The 18,492-nt window shown below is 39.3% G+C and overlaps 1 protein-coding gene across 1 annotated transcript; it reads left to right on the top strand.

Annotated features, from left to right (window-relative positions):
* The first annotated feature begins 9,020 nt into the window (after window positions 1-9,020).
* LOC137256427 (uncharacterized) lies at window positions 9,021-12,093 on the top strand. The gene is made up of 4 exons (XM_067794271.1): window positions 9,021-9,081; window positions 10,124-10,220; window positions 10,963-11,110; window positions 11,988-12,093. Exons 2-4 carry the CDS (start codon window positions 10,145-10,147, stop codon window positions 12,046-12,048), a joined length of 285 nt encoding a protein of 94 aa, XP_067650372.1. The 5' UTR covers window positions 9,021-9,081; window positions 10,124-10,144; the 3' UTR covers window positions 12,049-12,093.
* The last annotated feature ends 6,399 nt before the right edge of the window (window positions 12,094-18,492 follow it).

The following is an 18,492-nucleotide window of genomic DNA, read 5'->3' as shown; positions in this document are numbered from 1 at the left end:
TTAAAATGACTGGCTACCCTTCATGCAGTCTGGCACATGTGTCTTCCATGAGAGACCACCGTCATCTTACATAATAGGGGATTACAGTGGTCACTCAGGAACAAAGATGTCGTACCGGGAAGGCTACAATCTATTTTCAGAAGTCCCTGGAAGGCTAAAATGTAAATTTCGGTTTTCGGTACAAATGCATAGGGGTAATTAAGAGTGGTGACCCATTTGTACCAGGTTCATTACTGTCTGGCAACATATACAACTTGCTTAGATCGATGCTCATAATGTTGATCACTGGATTGTCTGGTCCAGACTCAATCATTTACAGTGAGTGAGCTAAAATTTTACATGCCGTCTTCAATATTACAGCTATACTGCGATGAAAACAATGTAATCATAGATATCTGTCAACCTAGGACTGTAAACCTGATCATAATTAAAATAAGAAGACAGCAGATTCAATAAATTCCTAATCTAAAACCAGGCTACTAACCACTACGATTATTTTCAGGCTGCCGCCATCTAACTGCAATATTGCTGAGTGTAGCGTAACACTAAACTCACTCACTCACTCACTACTGTTTGACAAAAACACGGTTCTTCAATGAAACGTTACAATATGTTTACGAAATGTATTCATAACAATTTTTCCACTTTAACCATGAACATGGAATGTCTATCAGATTTCATCTGGGACAAATACCGATGGTAGTTTCAGGTGACAATCACAGTGCACTCGTTATCATTACACCAGCCTTGCATGTTCGTCAAGATAAGACAGAGTAAGAACTAAAATGTGCGCAAGCGTTGATTGGTTTCAGAGAGCACGTGATGCACATTTTGAAATCCTTTAAATAGCAAAGATCTGCCATGTGTCTGCCTCAGTGATTTCAACGATTTGCAACAGAATGGTAACTGTTTAGACCATCAAATGTTGTGCCTTTTTTCACCTTTAAATGTCCTAGCAAACGTTGGATTGGGGCTTTCACTTTTAACAGTTCTAGATGCTACGGTCATCAGGTGTTATACAAGTACTAAAACGCGGATATGTGCAGAGCCTAGGCAACACTTAAACAACTTGGCTGAACAAAAAAATCGATTACTGAATGAATTAATGAATAATTGTACTGATTAGAACATCGTCTTCAGATTCAGATTCAGATTCAGATTCAGATTCAGATTCAGATTCAGATTCATTTCAGATTCAGATTCATTGCGGGGCCTACAGTCCTATAGTACAAATACACTTCGTGCATTTGAATGCACGTGCTGGTTACATTTCTTGCACTGAAAACACGTATTAATTAAACTACATTAGAATTAGAAAAATATTCTTAGAGTTTAAAAGACTGGACAATATTTGTTTATCTCTTACAGGGGCTGATATAAATGAGAGATACGTACTTCGTAAATCTGAATACTTGGTACACACAAATATTACGCCCGTATTAACGATTTATCTTGTAAATTTTAATAGTCTTTAATGCAATATTAACAAGCGTTTGAGCTAAATGTTACTCATCCTATTTGAACAGTGTGTTCTTTTATCTGAAGTTCGGAGACCGCGGGTAATAAGAACCTCGTATTATGATCCTGGATCGTGTCATACAGCGAATAATGGATGTGTTTTGGGACTGAAAGGATTCTTGCAAGCTGAAGGCCCAGACATATGTTGCTAAAAACGGTGTGAAACCCGTCCCTCACTCGCTCATTCTAGCGCCACGTTCAGACTACATTTATCTGATTTCATTTATGTAATAGAATATGTGATGTATTCCGTGAATTATTCTGACACACACACACATCATTGACCCATGTGATTTGTTCCGAAAACAGCTTTGTGGGTGTAAGGTTTTGTAGCATCACATAAAATATATCGAGACTATGTATTATGTATTTCATCCTGGTTTGTAGACAGAAGCTAGCACCATCAACATGAAATTCGCCATCTTTCTCCTCTGCCTCCTGCCTCTGGTCTTTGGCGGCCATGATAGGGCCCTGTTCGACAACAGTAAGTCTCCTTAACTGGCATTTGATGAGTATTCGACAGTTTCTGGATGACTCTTCATTATATTGTACAGGTATGGAAGCTGTCATAACCGGTATCTGAACAATCCAGCAAGTTGTCAACACCAGTTTAAAATCTCAGTCCCGTCCATGACATTTAAATTTATCATCAGTTCTACACCAGATAATTCCTTCAGTTCCGATGAGCGCCGGTTTAGACAGCTTCCACTGTAATAATAGTGTGACATTCTAACATAGACAAATAATATCAAAGTAACGAACATTTGTATAGATAAGAGTAACAAATATTGGCAGATCGGCATCTGTGTACAGACAGAAGGTGCTTTTGGTGGCACAGAGGAATTGGCACCGAGAATATTTACATGTTGGACGTCTTTAGGGTTTGAAAGATCATACAGCTAGAGGCCTGAATTTTGCTGAACTGACAATGTTCATTCACTCACTCACTCACTCTGTGTTGTAGTTGTCGATCAACCTGAAATCAGCAAAACATCGGCAAAATAATCACAGAGAACAATATTTCTGATAGTTTCCAAAGAAGGTCCCGAGCGAACGGTTTCCTGCGTACTAGGAGATATATTATGGATGCCCATGTGAACTGACGCCGAGAATATTCGATGCGAGAACAATAACATGCTGGTCAGGACTATAGTTTGAAAGATCGAGACATAAACTTGAGTGTTGCTGAACTGCGTTAGTCACTCACTCACTCACTCACTCTATGTTGTAGTTCTCGACAAAGCTGAAATTCACAGTCTGGTTAGCGCATTAGTCAACACTTTTGGCAGTGACCCTACCGGGCAGCAGTGTGAACAGGAGTGCAAAATCCTCTTCACCAAAGACATCCTCGACCTCGGCTGCGACTTCGCCTGCAAAGGGTAAGTTAGTGTATGGAAGGACGATGAATACATGGCTCCTCTCAACAGAACAAATGCTAGGCTTAGGATAATGTATTTACTGACCGAAATATGCAGCGATTCTCCACGTCTTGTAACCTTGAACATTTGTGCCATAACGCAACGTAAGAGTAATGTCATTTGTTTGAATAGCTGATATCGCCCTGCAACATTATGTAACATGAACAACATGTTACAGCGATCAATAGCATGGAAGGTAGTCTGTCGGACAGACCCCGACGTATAAATATCCAAGAAAGCCCATGCAAGTCTGCAAAATGTTGCAAGTCTAGATTTCCACAGCTTCTGAAAATGAAGAAAGTCTCAGGGTTCCATTTTAGTATATTATTTGTTTTCACTATGAACGTTTTTTAGTAAATTATGTTCATTTCAGAGATTAGCTGTTAGTCATGGAAGGCAATGATTAGTTACCTTTGCAATCTTAGTGATTTCTGGCACCAATGGTTAATGGTATTTGGTACTCTGAGTGCTCTATTGCAGCAATGGCTAATTGTGCTTTGTACTATTAGTGTTTCTTGTAGCAATGCCTAGTGGTACATTGTACTCTTGGTGCATTCTTTCAACTTGTGGTACTTTGTACTCATGCTTTCTTACAGCAATGGCTAGTGGTACTTTGTACTCATAGTGCTTTTTGTAGCAATGGTTAATATCCTGCTATGACATACAAAGTGCAGGAGAGTGCTACAACCAAGGTGCATCGCACTTTTGAATGGTTCATAACATCCAGAACACTATTGTAACAGTGCTGTCGCATTGCAGTTGTCTGTAACCAGGATGTCACAATTTGTTCTTGTTACAGTCTTCAGTTATTGCAGTAGTGCTCTGAAACCAGACGCAATGTTAGTGCGCAATTATTGCACATTTCTTTTACTATTCCAGAATCCAGAGCCTTATCCAAAAGCTTCCCCACGACCAAATCACTACTGCTGCCACCAAATAAAGCATATGTAATCATTCATGAATAAAATGTAACTTCTCCTCTGTGCATCATTTGTTGTTGCAAAATGTAACACAGAAGTACTACGAATTCATAATAAACCACCGGGCAAATGAAAGTTATCAATGAAGGGGACTGGTAGGTTCGTATAGCAGTCATGCTGCGCCTTGGAAGGACTTTCGTTCAGGCTAGATATGACCAGAGCTCGTCCTGATTGTATTGGTCTTCCCCGAATTACGTCAATGTCTTGGTTTCTCAAACAGGACCTCTGGACTGCTCGACTTGTCTGGTCCTGGTCAGTTTTCAGTGCCCCCCTGCGAATCTCTGATAACGTTGTATGTATAGAGCCTTCTGAACTAATTGGCTGTGACCCTGCCTTTGTCTACACAGACGTTGTTTACTGCCAAATTTTTGTCCAGTTCGTCTAGGTATTTGGGGGAGAAAACACAAATCTAACGACAACACTGTCAATAATGATGCCATTAGAGACAGTGAAATCATTAATCGATGAAATCCTCATATATTATCACAGGTGGGGAAATGTCTGTTTCCAGCGAGTAGCAACCCTGCCTGTCTACTCATCCCTGACCATTCTATAGTGTTACTATCCTTGATCAAATTTCAGATCCGGACTGAGTAAGGGCCATTGTAAGGTTTGGATGCCATGTTGTCTTAGAAAACCTCATGTTTAGCTGCCAGTGTAGGCATAAACGTTGTCTTGCTGGAAGATGTGACTTCTGTGACGTCAAAAATGTTAAAAACGGGAGGTTTTATGACCTGGTCAATATAGCGAGCAGCTGTTTCTTCACCCTGGGCCGAGATTCTGGACCACCATAGTCACAATTGTCTGGTTAAGATCCCACACCACATCCACTCTGCCATCTGCTGCTGAAACACAATGCCGGCTTTAATCAGAGACATAAAAACAAAACGAAAAAACCGAAACAAAAAACAAACAAAAAAAAACAACCCAAAACGAAAAAGAAACCCCCCAAAATAATAATAAGGAGAAGAAAACCCAGAAAAACTGTTTCCCATTGTCGATGCTGAGAAGCCCATTGCAGTGTATTTGTGGTGGGATTGGGGTAGAGGTGGGCTTTGATGACAGGGCCTCGATAAGTTTGTGACAGCAGAGGTTTCTTCTTCCCAAATATTGAAGAACTATATTGGCACAATTGGTCGGTCTTGATGTTGTGATGTTACTGAACGTCTCCCACTGGACGGTCATGGATGCTGATACCGCTCCTAGACTCGATACATTGTCCTAACATAAACATTAAAATGACTGGCTACCCTTCATGCAGTCTGGCACATGTGTCTTCCATGAGAGACCACCGTCATCTTACATAATAGGGGATTACAGTGGTCACTCCAAGATGTCGTACCGGAAAGGCTACAATCTATTTTTCAGAAGTCCCTGGAAGGCTAAAATGTAGGTTTCGGTTTTCAGTACAAATGCATAGGGGTAATTAAGATTGGGGGTCACGCAGGAACAAAGTTAGATGAGCAATTAAGAGCAGATTAGTCAGATTAGCAGTATTACTCTATCAGCTTGTTCTTACACATACCCCAGATGTTCCCAAGTGTGAAGAAGTGAACAAGTACGTCTTGAATACATGGATCACTGGACAGTTTCCCGATCAGTGTGGAATCAGTTCATCTCAGAGTTGCCACGAACAAACAACAATTGCGAAGGCTCTAACAGTCGTCTATCAAAAAGGGCTAAGAAGTCTCATCTGAATCTATATGGAATCGTACTGTTGTCTAAGGAAGAACGCTTGAATAAGGAAGCATTTCTACTTGCAGTCGTCCCAAGGCTAGGTTCCTTCGATATCTCGAATGTTGTACTGGCGATTGTGTCAAAACAAAAATGATTTCATGCGAGTTAGGGACTCGCTTTCAGTGATAGGGTTGTAACGATATGCAAGTGCATTTTCATTTTGATGAATGTCATGGAACCTTTTACCACGCCTGCCTTTTTAGGTTCGAATGGCCGAGATGCTTTTTCATCATTTCACACTTTATAAAAACAAAATTTTGCACCTGGTTTTGAAAGATGGCGTGTCATTTGCGGATCAATGCATGTGTGCATATTTCCAGTCATTATCTAACTGGCTAAAGTATTACAATCAACACTAAAAGAAATGTTAAAGAAAGGTATCCAAAATAGTTTCGTCCTTTTTTACTGCATGGACTTCCAAGAAATGGAATAATATTTTCTGGGACATTCCGCGCACAGATGTGCACGTTATCATTATATTACTACAGCATGCCTGTCAAGATAAGACAGATTTAGAACTAACATCTGTGCAAACTCATTTCTTGCCAGATCAACTTTCCTGCTTATTTTGAAAAGAACTGGGAGGTCTTCAATGAATCTGACTCACAGTATATCTGACTCACATCACTTGTCCTGCAACGTTTTTGACTGACTTTGAGTGACAAATAGATGTAGGTGCTTGCCCGTTCACATGTCAGAACAGCAATCCCGCTGAAGTGAATGAGAAGAATGTAACGGAATACGACAGCTTTCAGTAACCCTGGGTGCCATTGAATTGTGGCAGGAATTCCTGTTTAGCAAGAATGTTAGCAAGTACTTTATCTCATACAACCAATGAGCAATTGAACATGAGCGCCTATAACGTGACGAAAAACTGAAATCTGACGTAATGTAACTAAGAAATCATTTGAAGTGTAAAGACACTGCAATCAGAGGATTTAGTGAAACATTTAAACGTACTTTAGCATCAAATGATAGGCGACTTAGAATTGGAATTGACAGTGCTAGCTACCGAATTATTGTATGTTCGAGCTGTGTACCAATTCAGTGGAAACAAGGTGGATGGTCTCTTACGTTGTGTAATTGTGGTTCAACTGTAGAGTCATCAGTATATGTCAAAAAGGAGTGAGTGAGGAATATACCAGCAATCTGGCGGCGGTCTGTAAATAATCGAATCTGGACCAGACAATCCAGTGATCAACAGCATCAACATCGAGTAGGAGGGCAAGCGCAGTAGTAAGAACAGTGAAACAAATTCACGTGCGGTACGGATTGAGAGTTAACTAAGACCAGCCTAACTTGTCGATGTTTTTTTGAAAAGTGTGTTTCAGGGATATATGTTTCACAGTCCAGTTTTGCTGCACGCGTGTTTCCTGATCGTTTCCCACGTGACGAGCCTATTGATCAGATAACGCATGGAATATATGAAAATAACGTTCATTGGTTGAAGCGGTCGTCACTTGTTGACAAATGGTTGAGAAAGCATGTACGTGACGTCACGGGTTTGAATGATTGATAGCATTCTGTAAAATTATGAAACATTAATAACTTCTTGCATCTATCGATAGCATGCATGACAATTATTAGTGACCTTTTGTTACAAAGGCTAATGGCATTTTGATCTCTTTGTGCTTTTTGTAGCACTGATCAATATTGTGCATTTATGTTTCAAAGTCGACAAACTGTTGTCACTATCATCACTGCATGTCACTGTGGTACCCTGAACAGAGCATAGGAAAATTTCATATAATTTCATTTTGCTAAATTGAGGCATGGGTCTTAGCCTCGTGTGACATAATATTTGTGTCTTAAGGGTCCTGCAACACTCAAGTTGGAATCGTTGATGATGTACATAACACTGGCACATTCATGTTGCAATCTCTCAGCACACTTGGTACATTCATGTTGCATTCATTGATAGCTTCTTGTAGCACACTCGGTATGTTCTTGCAGCAATCATTGATAGCTTCTGGTAGCACATTCGGTATGTTCTCGTTGCAATCACTGATAGATTCTTCTAGCACAATCGTTCCCAAGTTAACATGCAGACCGTGATCATATCTGTGTCTCTCTTTCTAAACACCACACACACCTTATTAGTTACGGGATGAGTATTTAACGTACATTGTCGTTTGTAATTCTTGACGAGGGGCAGGGCCAATGGAAAAACGGGGTACACGTTTTCCGTCAGCATTTATGGATATACAGTGTAATTCTGTGAAAGGTTAGCCAAATATAATAACGAAGGACATGTTCGTGAACATAACTAGGACAACACGTGTCATACATGAGTGCCATGTGCGGATTAATACAAACAGTAAGCGTCATACATGAGACTTATCAACCAAAAAACAGAAGGATAATACGGTAACACCATTATAGAGAAAACACTCTCCAGGAAGACGCCAAATAGATAAGTGAGTGAGTGAGTTTAGTTTTAAGGAGCAACTCAGCAATATTCCAGCTATATGGCAGTGATCAACAACATAAGCATCGATCTGCGCAATTGGGAACCCATTACATTTACACAAAGGTGTTACCGTATTATCCTTCTGTTTTGTAGGTTGATAAGCCTCATGAATGACAATTGTTGTTTGTATTAATCCGCACCTATATGTTTGTACCAGGTTCATTACTGTCTGACAACATATGCAACTTGCTTAGATCGATGCTCATAATGTTGATCACTGGATTGTTGATAAGTACCATGTATGACTATTGTTGTTTGTATTAAACCGCACCTATACGTTTGTATCAGGTTCATTACAGTTTGACAACATATACCATTTGCGTAGATCGATGATCATGATGTTGATCACAGGATTGTCTGGTCCAGACTCAATCATTTACAGTTAGTGAGCTAAAATTTTACACGCCGTCTTCAGTATTACAGCTATACTGCGATGAAAACAATGTAATCATAGATATCTGTCGACATAGGACTGTAAACCTGATCATAATTAAAAAAAGAAGACAGCAGATTCAATAAATTCCTAAACTAAAACCAGACTACTAACCACTACGATTATTTTCAGGCTGCCGCCATCTCACTGGAATATTGCTGAATGTAGCGTAAAACTAAACTCACTCACTCACTACTGTTTGACAAAAAACACGGTTCTTCAATGAAACGTTACAATATGTTTACGAAATGTATTCATAACAATTTTTCCACTTTAACCATGAACATGGAATGTCTATCAGATTTCATCTGGGACATTTCGCACATGCGTACCGATGATAGTTTCAGGTGACAATCACAGAGCACTCGTTATCATTACACCAGCCTTGCATGTTCGTCAAGATAAGACAGAGTAAGAACTAAAATGTGCGCAAGCGTTGATTGGTTTCAGAGAGCACGTGATGCACATTTTGAAATCCTTTAAATAGCAAAGATCTGCCATGTGTCTGCCTCAGTGATTTCAACGGTAAGTGCAACAGAATGGTAACTGTTTAGACCATCAAATGTTGTGCCTTTTTTCACCTTTAAATGTCCTCGCAATCGTTGGATAGGGGCTTTCACTTTTAACAGTTCTAGATGCTACGGTCATCAGGTGTTATACAAGTACTAAAACGCGGATATGTGCCGAGCCTAGGCAACACTTAAACAACTTGGCTAAACACAAAATCGATTACTGAATGAATTAATGAATAATTGTACTGATTAGAACATCGTCTTCAGATTCAGATTCAGGTTCAGATTCAGATTCAGATTCAGATTCAGATTCAGATTCATTTCAGATTCAGATTCATTTCAGATTCAGATTCATTGCGGGGCCTACAGGCCTATAGTACAAATACACTTCGTGCATTTGAATGCACGTGCTGGTTACATTACTTGCACTGAAAACACGTATTAAATTAACTGCATTAGAATCAGAAAAATATTCTTAGAGTTTAAAAGACTGGACAATATTTGTTTATCTATTACAGGGGCTGATATAAATGAGAGATACTTACTTCGTAAATCTGAATACTTGGTACACACAAATATTACGCCCGTATTAACGATTCATCTTGTAAATTTTAATAGCCTTTAATGCAATATTAACAAGCGTTTGAGCTAAATGTTACTCATCCTATTTGAATAATATGTTCTTTTATCTGAAGTTCGGAGACCGCGGGTAGTAAGAACCTCGTATTATGATCCTGGATTCTGTCAAACAGCGAATGATGGATATGTTTTGGGACTGAAAGGATTCTTGCAAGCTGAAGGCCTAGACATATGCTGCTAAAAACGGTGTAAAACCCATATCTCACTCACTCATTCTAGCGCCACGTTCAGACTACATTTGTCTGATTTCATTTATGTAATAGAATATGTGATGTATTCCGTGAATTATTCTGACACACACACACATCATTGACCCATGTGATTTGTTCCGAAAACAGCTTTGTGGGTGTAAGGTTTTGTAGCATCACATAAAATATATCGAGACTATGTATTATGTATTTCATCCTGGTTTGTAGACAGAAGCTAGCACCATCAACATGAAATTCGCCATCTTTCTCCTCTGCCTCCTGCCTCTGGTCTTTGGCGGCCATGATAGGGCCCTGTTCGACAACAGTAAGTCTCCTTAACTGGCATTTGATGAGTATTCGACAGTTTATGGATGACTCTTCATTACATTGTACAGGTATGGAAGCTGTCATAACCGGTATCTGAACAATCCAGCAAGTTGTCAACACCAGTTCAAAATGTCAGTCCCGTCCATGGATTTAAATTTATCATCAGTTCTACACCAGATAATTCCTTCAGTCCCGATGAGCGCCGGTTTAGACAGCTTCCACTGTAATAATAGTGTGACATTCTAACATAGACAAATAATATCAAAGTAACGAACATTTGTATAGATAAGAGTAGCAAATATTGGCAGATCGGCATCTGTGTACAGACAAAAGGTGCTTTTGGTGGCACAGAGGAATTGGCACCGAGAACATTTACATGTTGGACGTCTTTAGGGTTTGAAAGATCATACAGCTAGAGGCCTGAATTTTGCTGAACTGACAATGTTCATTCACTCACTCACTCTGTGTTGTAGTTGTCGATCAACCTGAAATCAGCAAAACATCGGCAAAATAATCACAGAGAACATAATTTCTGAAAGTTTCCAAAGAAGGTACCGAGCGAACGGTTTCCTGCGTACTAGGAGATTTATTATGGATGCCCATGTGAACTGACACCGAGAGTATTCGATGCGAGAACAATAACATGCTGGTCAGGACTATAGTTTGAAAGATCGAGACATAAACTTGAGTGTTGCTGAACTGCGTTAGTCACTCACTCACTCACTCACTCTATGTTGTAGTTCTCGACAAAGCTGAAATTCACAGTCTGGTTAGCGCATTAGTCAACAAGTTTGGCAGTGACCCTACCGAGCAGCAGTGTGAAGAGGAGTGCAAAATCCTCTTCACAAACGACATCCTCGACCTCGGCTGCGACTTCGCCTGCAAAGGGTAAGTTAGTGTATTAAAGGACGAAGAATACATGGCTCCACTCAACAGAACAAATGCTAGGCTTAGGATAATGTATTTACTGACCGAAATATGCAGCGATTCTCCACGTCTTGTAACCTTGAACATTTGTGCCATAACGCAACGTGAGAGTAATGCCATTTGTTTGAATAGCTGATATCGCCCTGCAACATTGTGTAACATGAACAACATGTTACAGCGATCAATAGCATGGAAGGTAGTCTGTCGGACAGACCCCGACGTATAAATATCCAAGAAAGCCCATGCAAGTCTAGAAAATGTGGCAAGTCTAGATTTCCATAGCTTCTGAAAATGAAGAAAGTCTCAGGGTTCCATTTTATTATATTATTTGTTTTCACTATGAACGTTATTTAGTAAATTGTGTTCATTTCAGACACTAGCTGTTAGTCACGGAAGGCACTGATTAGCTACCTTTGCATTCTTAGTCCTTTCTGGCACCAATGGTTAATGGTATTTGGTAGTCTGAGTGCTTTATTGCAGCAATGGCTAATGGTGCTTTGTATTATTAGTGTTTCTTGTAGCAATGGCTAGTGGTACATTGTACTCTTGGTGCATTCTTTGTACTTTGTACTCATAGTGCTTTTTGTAGCAATGGGTAATATCCTGCTATGACATGCAAAGTGCAGGAGAGTGCTGCATCCAAGGCGCATCACACTTCTGAATGGTTCATAACATCCAGAACACTATTGTAACAGTGCTGTCTCTTTGCAGTCTGTAACCAGGATGTCACAATTTGTTCTTGTTACAATTATCCACAGTCTTCAGTTATTGCAGTAGTGCTCTGAAACCAGACGAAATGTTAATGTGCAATTACTTCACATTTCTTTTACTATTCCAGAATCCAGAACCTTATCCAAAGGCTTCCCCACGACCAAATCACTACTGCTGCCACCAAATAAAGCATATGTAATCATTCATGAATAAAATGTAACTTCTCCTCTGTGCATCATTTGTTGTTGCAAAATGTAACACTGAAGTACTACGAATTCATAATAAACCACGGGCAAATGAAAGTTATCACCGACTTCATTTGACCCATAAACGGATGCAAAGACGTATGTGAAGGGCACTGGTGGGTTCGTATAGCAGCCATACTTCGCCTTGGAAGGACTTTCGTTCAGGCCAGATATGACCAGAGTTCGTCCTAATGGTATTGATCAATGTCTTGGTTTTCTCAAACAGGACCTCTGGACTGCTCGACTTGTCTGGTCCTGGTCAGTTTTCAGTGCCCTCCTGCGAATCTCTGATAACGTTGTATGTATAGAGCCTTCTGAACTAATTGGCTGTGACCCTGCCTTTGTCTACACTGACGTTATTTACTGGCGGGTGAGCACTGCCAAATTTTTGTCCAATTCGTCTCGGTATTGAGGGGAGGAACACAAATCTAACAACAACACTGTCAATAATGGTGCCATTAGAGACAGTGAAATCATTAATCGATGAAATTCCCATATATTATCACAGGTGGGGAAATGTCTGTTTCCAGCGAGTAGCAACCCTGCCTGTCTACTCAGCCCTGACCATTGTATAGTGTTACTGTCCTTGATCAAATTTCAGATCCAGACTGAGTACAGGCCACTGTAGGATTTGGATGCCATGTTGTCTTAGAAAACCTCATGTTTATCTGCCAGTGTTTGTAATGTATGTTATCGACTAGTACGCAATCTCGCCAGTTACCTTACAGTGCTATGTTATCGACTGCAGACGACACACAATAAACATAATGAAAACGTCTGCCGAGTTGTCTAGTATGTGACATGGTGTCAGAAGTCGGCAATTACAACTTTCAAACTAACAATTTGAAGTTTGACGACCCAGAAAAAGGAGTCTAGATCTCTAAAGAACAAAACGGCAAGTTGTTTATGAACTGTTATGCTCCGAAATCATAAATAGAAGCAAAAGTTCGCTCGACCGCATGTTCACGAAATTACCAGCCTGTGCTGCATTGATCACTTAGAAGTGATTCTAGTGAAAATCTTCGAAGCTTACTTGTCAATGAACTGTAAACATGGCAGCTAGTGAAAGCAATAGGCCTCAGATGAACTGGGAAGCTGTTGATTTAGAGCGTGAATGGAAAAGTTTCAAACAACATTGTCAATTTACGTTCAACGGGCCTCTGTCAGGTAAAACTGAATTACAGAAAGTGAACTATTTAATGACTTATATCGGTGCCAAGGGAAGAGAAGTGTATGAAACATTTACATGGACCACTGCTGAAGGTGATAATCCTGCAGAAAACGAAACTTTGAATGGTGTTTTTGGAAAGTATGACCAATATGTAGCACCTAAGAAGAATCAGATTAGGTCAACAGTGATATTCAACAGGCGAAAAGAAGAACAGAATGAAAGGTTTGACAATTTTGTGACTGATTTGAAGCTTCTAGTAAAAGATTGTGGCTATACTGATTCAGATAGAATGCTTCGAGATGCCATTGTTCTTCGAGCTTATCATGATTCAGTTAGAGAGAAGTGTCTGGATAAAGGTGACGATCTCTTTCTTGATGCTGCTATTCAGATAGGTCAGAATTATGAAGCATCACTACAAAGTATGGCAACCATTGGTGATGAAGACCCCAAGGTAAATAGAGTGTACATGAAGAAACAACCCAAAGCGGGTAGGAAACATGTAACAAGTCAGCCATATGCTCCTAAACATGACAGACATGGGACACAGAAACCTAAAACACGTGAAAGACGTGTCTAAATCGGACATTTGTAGCAGATGTGGGTATCAAGCTACTCACAAGAAATGTCCTGCTAAAAGTTCCAAATGTTCCAAGTGTAAGTTATTTGGTCACTTTGCTAAAATGTGCAAAACTAGACTTGATGAGGTAGACAATGTAGCATGTAGCAGTGAAGCCAGAAAATCATGTTCAAAAGTTGAAGAAAATGATGAATATGACTATTCTTCAGATGAAAACTCACACTTAGTGCATGCTGTTGAGTCCAATGATAAGAAATGGTGGATAGATGGCAGTGTTTGTGGTAGAAACCTGGGTGTGCAGATTGACGCAGGGGCAGATAAATCACTCATGCCATATCAAACTTATGTTGAAATGGGCCTAAAACTTCCACTAGTGAAGACTGACAAATGCTTCAAAAGCTACACACTTCATTCACTTGAAGTTGAAGGTAAGGTTACCTTGCCTGTTGTGTACAAGGACAAAACAGTGAATGTTCCATTTTATGTCATTCACCTGGATCAGAAACCACTATTGTCAGAAGATGTCTGTGAAGAGCTAGGTTTGATTCAGAGAACCTATGTTGTGACTCAAGAGATTGACAAATATCCTGAGTTGAAGTCTACCACAGGAACTCTTCCAGGAACCTATCACCTGAAGATTGATCCTACTGTACCCCCTGTAGTACATGGACCGAGACGGCAACCAAATTCCTTAGTGGAAAAAATCACGTCCAAGCTACTTGAAATGGAAGCGAATGGACAAATAGCCAGAGTAACAGAGCCAACTGATTGGGTGAGCTCTATGGTCACAGTGGTCAAGGGTGACAAAGTGAGGATATGCCTTGACACTAAGGACTTGAATGTGGCAATACGCAGAGAACACTATCCAATACCCACAGTAGAGGAAGTAGTGTCATCGTTTCCTGAAGCCAGGATATTCCCTGTTCTTGATGCAAAGTCAGGATTTCTCCAGATTTGTCTCGACTATGAATCCAGTCTCATAACCACATTCAACAGCCCTATCGGACGATTTAGATGGCTCAGATTGCCATTCGGAATCAAATCAGCACCTGACATATTTCAGCGTATTATGGATACTATGCTGGACGGAATTGTTGGTGCAAGAGCTATCATGGATGACATTTTGATCGGTGGAAAGACTGAGGCAGATCATGATCGGATCATGAAAGAACTCACGAAGAGGGCAGCTGACTTCAATCTGAAGATGAACTTTGAAAAGTGCCAAGTAAAACAGACCAGAGTGAAATATGCTGGTCATAATGTTACACAAGATGGCTTGGAGGCTGATCCAAGTAAAGTGAGGGCTCTAAAAGAGATGCCTGTTCCAGAGTCAAAAGGTGACGTGAGACGTTTCCTTCGAATGACTCAGTACCTGGGAAAGTTCCTGCCTAGTCTCAGCGATGAAGATGCACCACTACGTGAGGTCATCAAGCAAGAAGTTGACTTCTTTTGGGGAGAGCCACAACAGAAATCCTTTGAAAAACTCAAAGAACTGTGTAGTTCAGCTCCAGTGTTAGCTAGATTTGACCACAAGAAACCAGTTGTGATCCAGTGCGATGCCAGTAGCTATGCGGTGGGAACAGTACTCCTGCAAGATGGGCATCCTGTAGCTTTCTCCTCAAGGGCACTCACCGACACAGAGAAACGCTATGCCCAAATTGAAAAGGAGATGCTTGCAATCGTTCACAGCTGCAGAAAATTCCATTACTACATCTTTGGCCGCCCAGTATCTGTAGAGACTGATCACAAGCCGCTCCAGGCGATTTTCAGTAAGCCACTGCTTGCTGCGCCAATGAGACTACAGACCATGTTGCTGAAGCTGCAGCCTTATGATCTGAATGTAATGTACAGACCTGGAAACGAAATTCCTTTTTTTTTTCCTTTTTTTTTCTTTCCATTTTTACTTTGATACACAAAGTCCATTTATGATGAGTACATTCTGTGGGTTTGTAATTAAGGAAAAGAGAACATACATAATATAACATGCAAAAGTTAGGGCATCATTCAGAAAACAAACCATGGCAGATAGACCAAAATTTATAAAAGTGATCAATTCTTGAACATATCGCAGCTGAATATTTTGTTAGTTCATAATATTTTTTTAGTTCCAGTTGTAAAAACCGAAAAGTTGGCATCTGTTTGGATGTTTTACAGTCGAAGATAATCTTTTTGAAAAGAATAAGAATTATGTTGATTGGGTCATTATTGTTCTGGTCGAATCCAAGCAGAATTTGTTTTTTAGTGAACTTTAAATTTGCCTCGAGGTTTTTGTTGAGCCAGTTTTGAAGATTTCGCCACATGTGACTAACCTTGCTACAGTCGTACAATAAATGTGTTATTGTCTCTATAGAAGCCGAACAATAGCTACACAGGTTATTGTCAACATATTGCATCTTATAGAGTCTATTTTTTGTTGGTAAAATATGATGCAAGAGTTTGTATTGAAACCATTGCAGAGTGGTATCTTCAGAACAACGGAAGGGGATATGGTTGTATTGTTGCCAATAGTTTGTATCAATATTTTTCTCTAGAATTCTATTCCATTTTACGCAATGTTGATTTTTTATTGATTTTGATTCCAGTAGGGCCCTGTAAAATAATTGACTGCCTTGTTTTTGCCTATTCAAAAGGTTTAACATATATGGTTGCAAAGGGTTTTGTTTTTTCCTAATTGTTTCTAAGCTAATATTTCTTCTTTTGAGGAATGTTTTAATTGAGTTTATTACACCTGAATATTCTAGAAAATTTGTTTTTACATTGTATTTATTTTCAAAGATATCTCGAGAAAAGAAATTTCCAGTGTCATTCAGGAGATCGTTTATAAATATTACACCTTTTGCATTCCAGTTTCGGTAAAATATAGTTTTCTTATCGATTAAAATATTTTGATTGTACCAAATAAGTTGAGAGGTAATGTTTTGTGAATTTGTTGCCCCATCTGCGGATAGTAGATCCCACCAGGCATTCAGGAGATCACAGTAGAAGTTGTTTCTTACAAGTGGATTGATAATGTTTCTGAGATTTGGACAATTATATTCGAAGATCGTTGCAGATCCCAGTTTAGGCAAATTTTCAGAAAAGAGATTACACCATTTGGTGTGGTTATTATAAAATCGTCTTATTATGGAAATTTTTTGAGCTTGCATTGTTTCTTTAATATTTGGTGCATTAAGACCCCCATCTTTTACAATACATATTAATTGATCACGTTTCACCTTATCGGGTTTGTTCCCCCATATAAATCGGAAACATTTACCTTGCAAATCCTCAATCATTTTATCCGGAGGGTTAGGAAGAGAGGCAAACAAATGGTTTAGTTTTGGGAGGACAAGCGATTTCAAGACAGTTATTCTGCCCAGTGGGGTTAGGTTTCGAGCTGACCATATTGGCATGAGGGATTCGCAATGTCTTAACTTATCTTTGTAGTTCAAATCAATCATTTCTTTAATATCCAGGTCAAATTTTATCCCTAATAGTTCAAAGTTTCCTTGTTCCCAGTTTAAATTCCACTTCTGACAAAGTTTAATTCTTGAACGTTTCTTTGAGCCAATCCAAATTATTCTAGTTTTGTCGATGTTGACCTTTAATCCTGAAAAACGGGCAAAGAAAGTTAAGGTTTGGAGCACTGCGTGTAGACAACGTTCTGTTCCATCTAAGGTGCAGGTTGTATCGTCAGCAAACTGATTTAGCAGATATTCTACATTGCCTACATGGATTCCTTTTATTTCTGCTTTATTACGTATCATTGTTGCAAGAATTTCAACACAAAGTATACAGAGATATGGTGATAATGGGTCACCTTGACGACAGCCCCTGTGTATTTCAAAGCTATCTGTCCCAAAACCGTTTACCAGGACACTCGATTTAATATTTTTATAGAAAACCTTTATCCATTGTTTTATTGATTCCCCAAAATTAAAGAAGGTTAAAGCTTTTTCAATAAACGACCAATCAACAGTGTCGAAGGCCTTTTCGAAATCTATCAATAATAAAAGTCCGGGAATTTGATATGTATCAGTATACTCAATTAAGTCATATATCTGTCTGGTGATATCCCCTATGTATCTCCCAGACATAAAGCCTTTTTGATCTTCGTTGATCAGTAAGTTCAACACAGGTTTTATTCGTTTAGAAATTGCCATTGAAACAACTTTATAAAATATTGATAACAATGATATTGGACGCAAATTTTCATAAATTGTCTTGGTTTATTTCCCTTAGGTATACATGTGATAAGTCCCTGTTTTTGTGATACTGATAATTCTCCATTTTTATATCCATAATTCAAAGAACGAACCAAATATTTGCCTAAGTCACACCAAAACAATTTAAGGAATTCTGCGGTGAAACCATCTGCACCAGGACTCTTGTTATTTTTAAGACATTTTAGGGAGGCAAGAATTTCATCGTTTGTGAGTATACCTTCCAATTTCGCCGCAGCATCACTACTTAACCTCGGAACAGAATAGCCTTTAAGCAGATTATCCAAATTTATGTCAGAGACATCATGTTTGCTGTACAGTTTTTGGTAGAACAGTTTTACTTCATTCTCAATGTCAGTTTGGGACTCAAGAATACGTCCGTTTGAGTCTTGTAATCTAGAAGAAGATTTATTAAGGAAATTTCTAGATTCCAGTCC

Source organism: Haliotis asinina, chromosome 11 (assembly GCF_037392515.1).
Source record: "Haliotis asinina isolate JCU_RB_2024 chromosome 11, JCU_Hal_asi_v2, whole genome shotgun sequence".
NCBI classification, from domain to species: domain Eukaryota; kingdom Metazoa; phylum Mollusca; class Gastropoda; order Lepetellida; family Haliotidae; genus Haliotis; species Haliotis asinina.
This window is presented reverse-complemented; position numbering and strand designations above follow the sequence as displayed.

Bases quoted from the DNA above. Each gene is read 5' to 3' on its own strand.
- LOC137256427 (XM_067794271.1), top strand. From the start codon at position 10,145: ATGAAATTCGCCATCTTTCTCCTCTGCCTCCTGCCTCTGGTCTTTGGC. The intron at 10,221-10,962 runs GTAAGTCTCCTT...TCTATGTTGTAG, and splicing joins TAGGGCCCTGTTCGACAACA to TTCTCGACAAAGCTGAAATT. The intron at 11,111-11,987 runs GTAAGTTAGTGT...TTACTATTCCAG, and splicing joins TGCGACTTCGCCTGCAAAGG to AATCCAGAACCTTATCCAAA.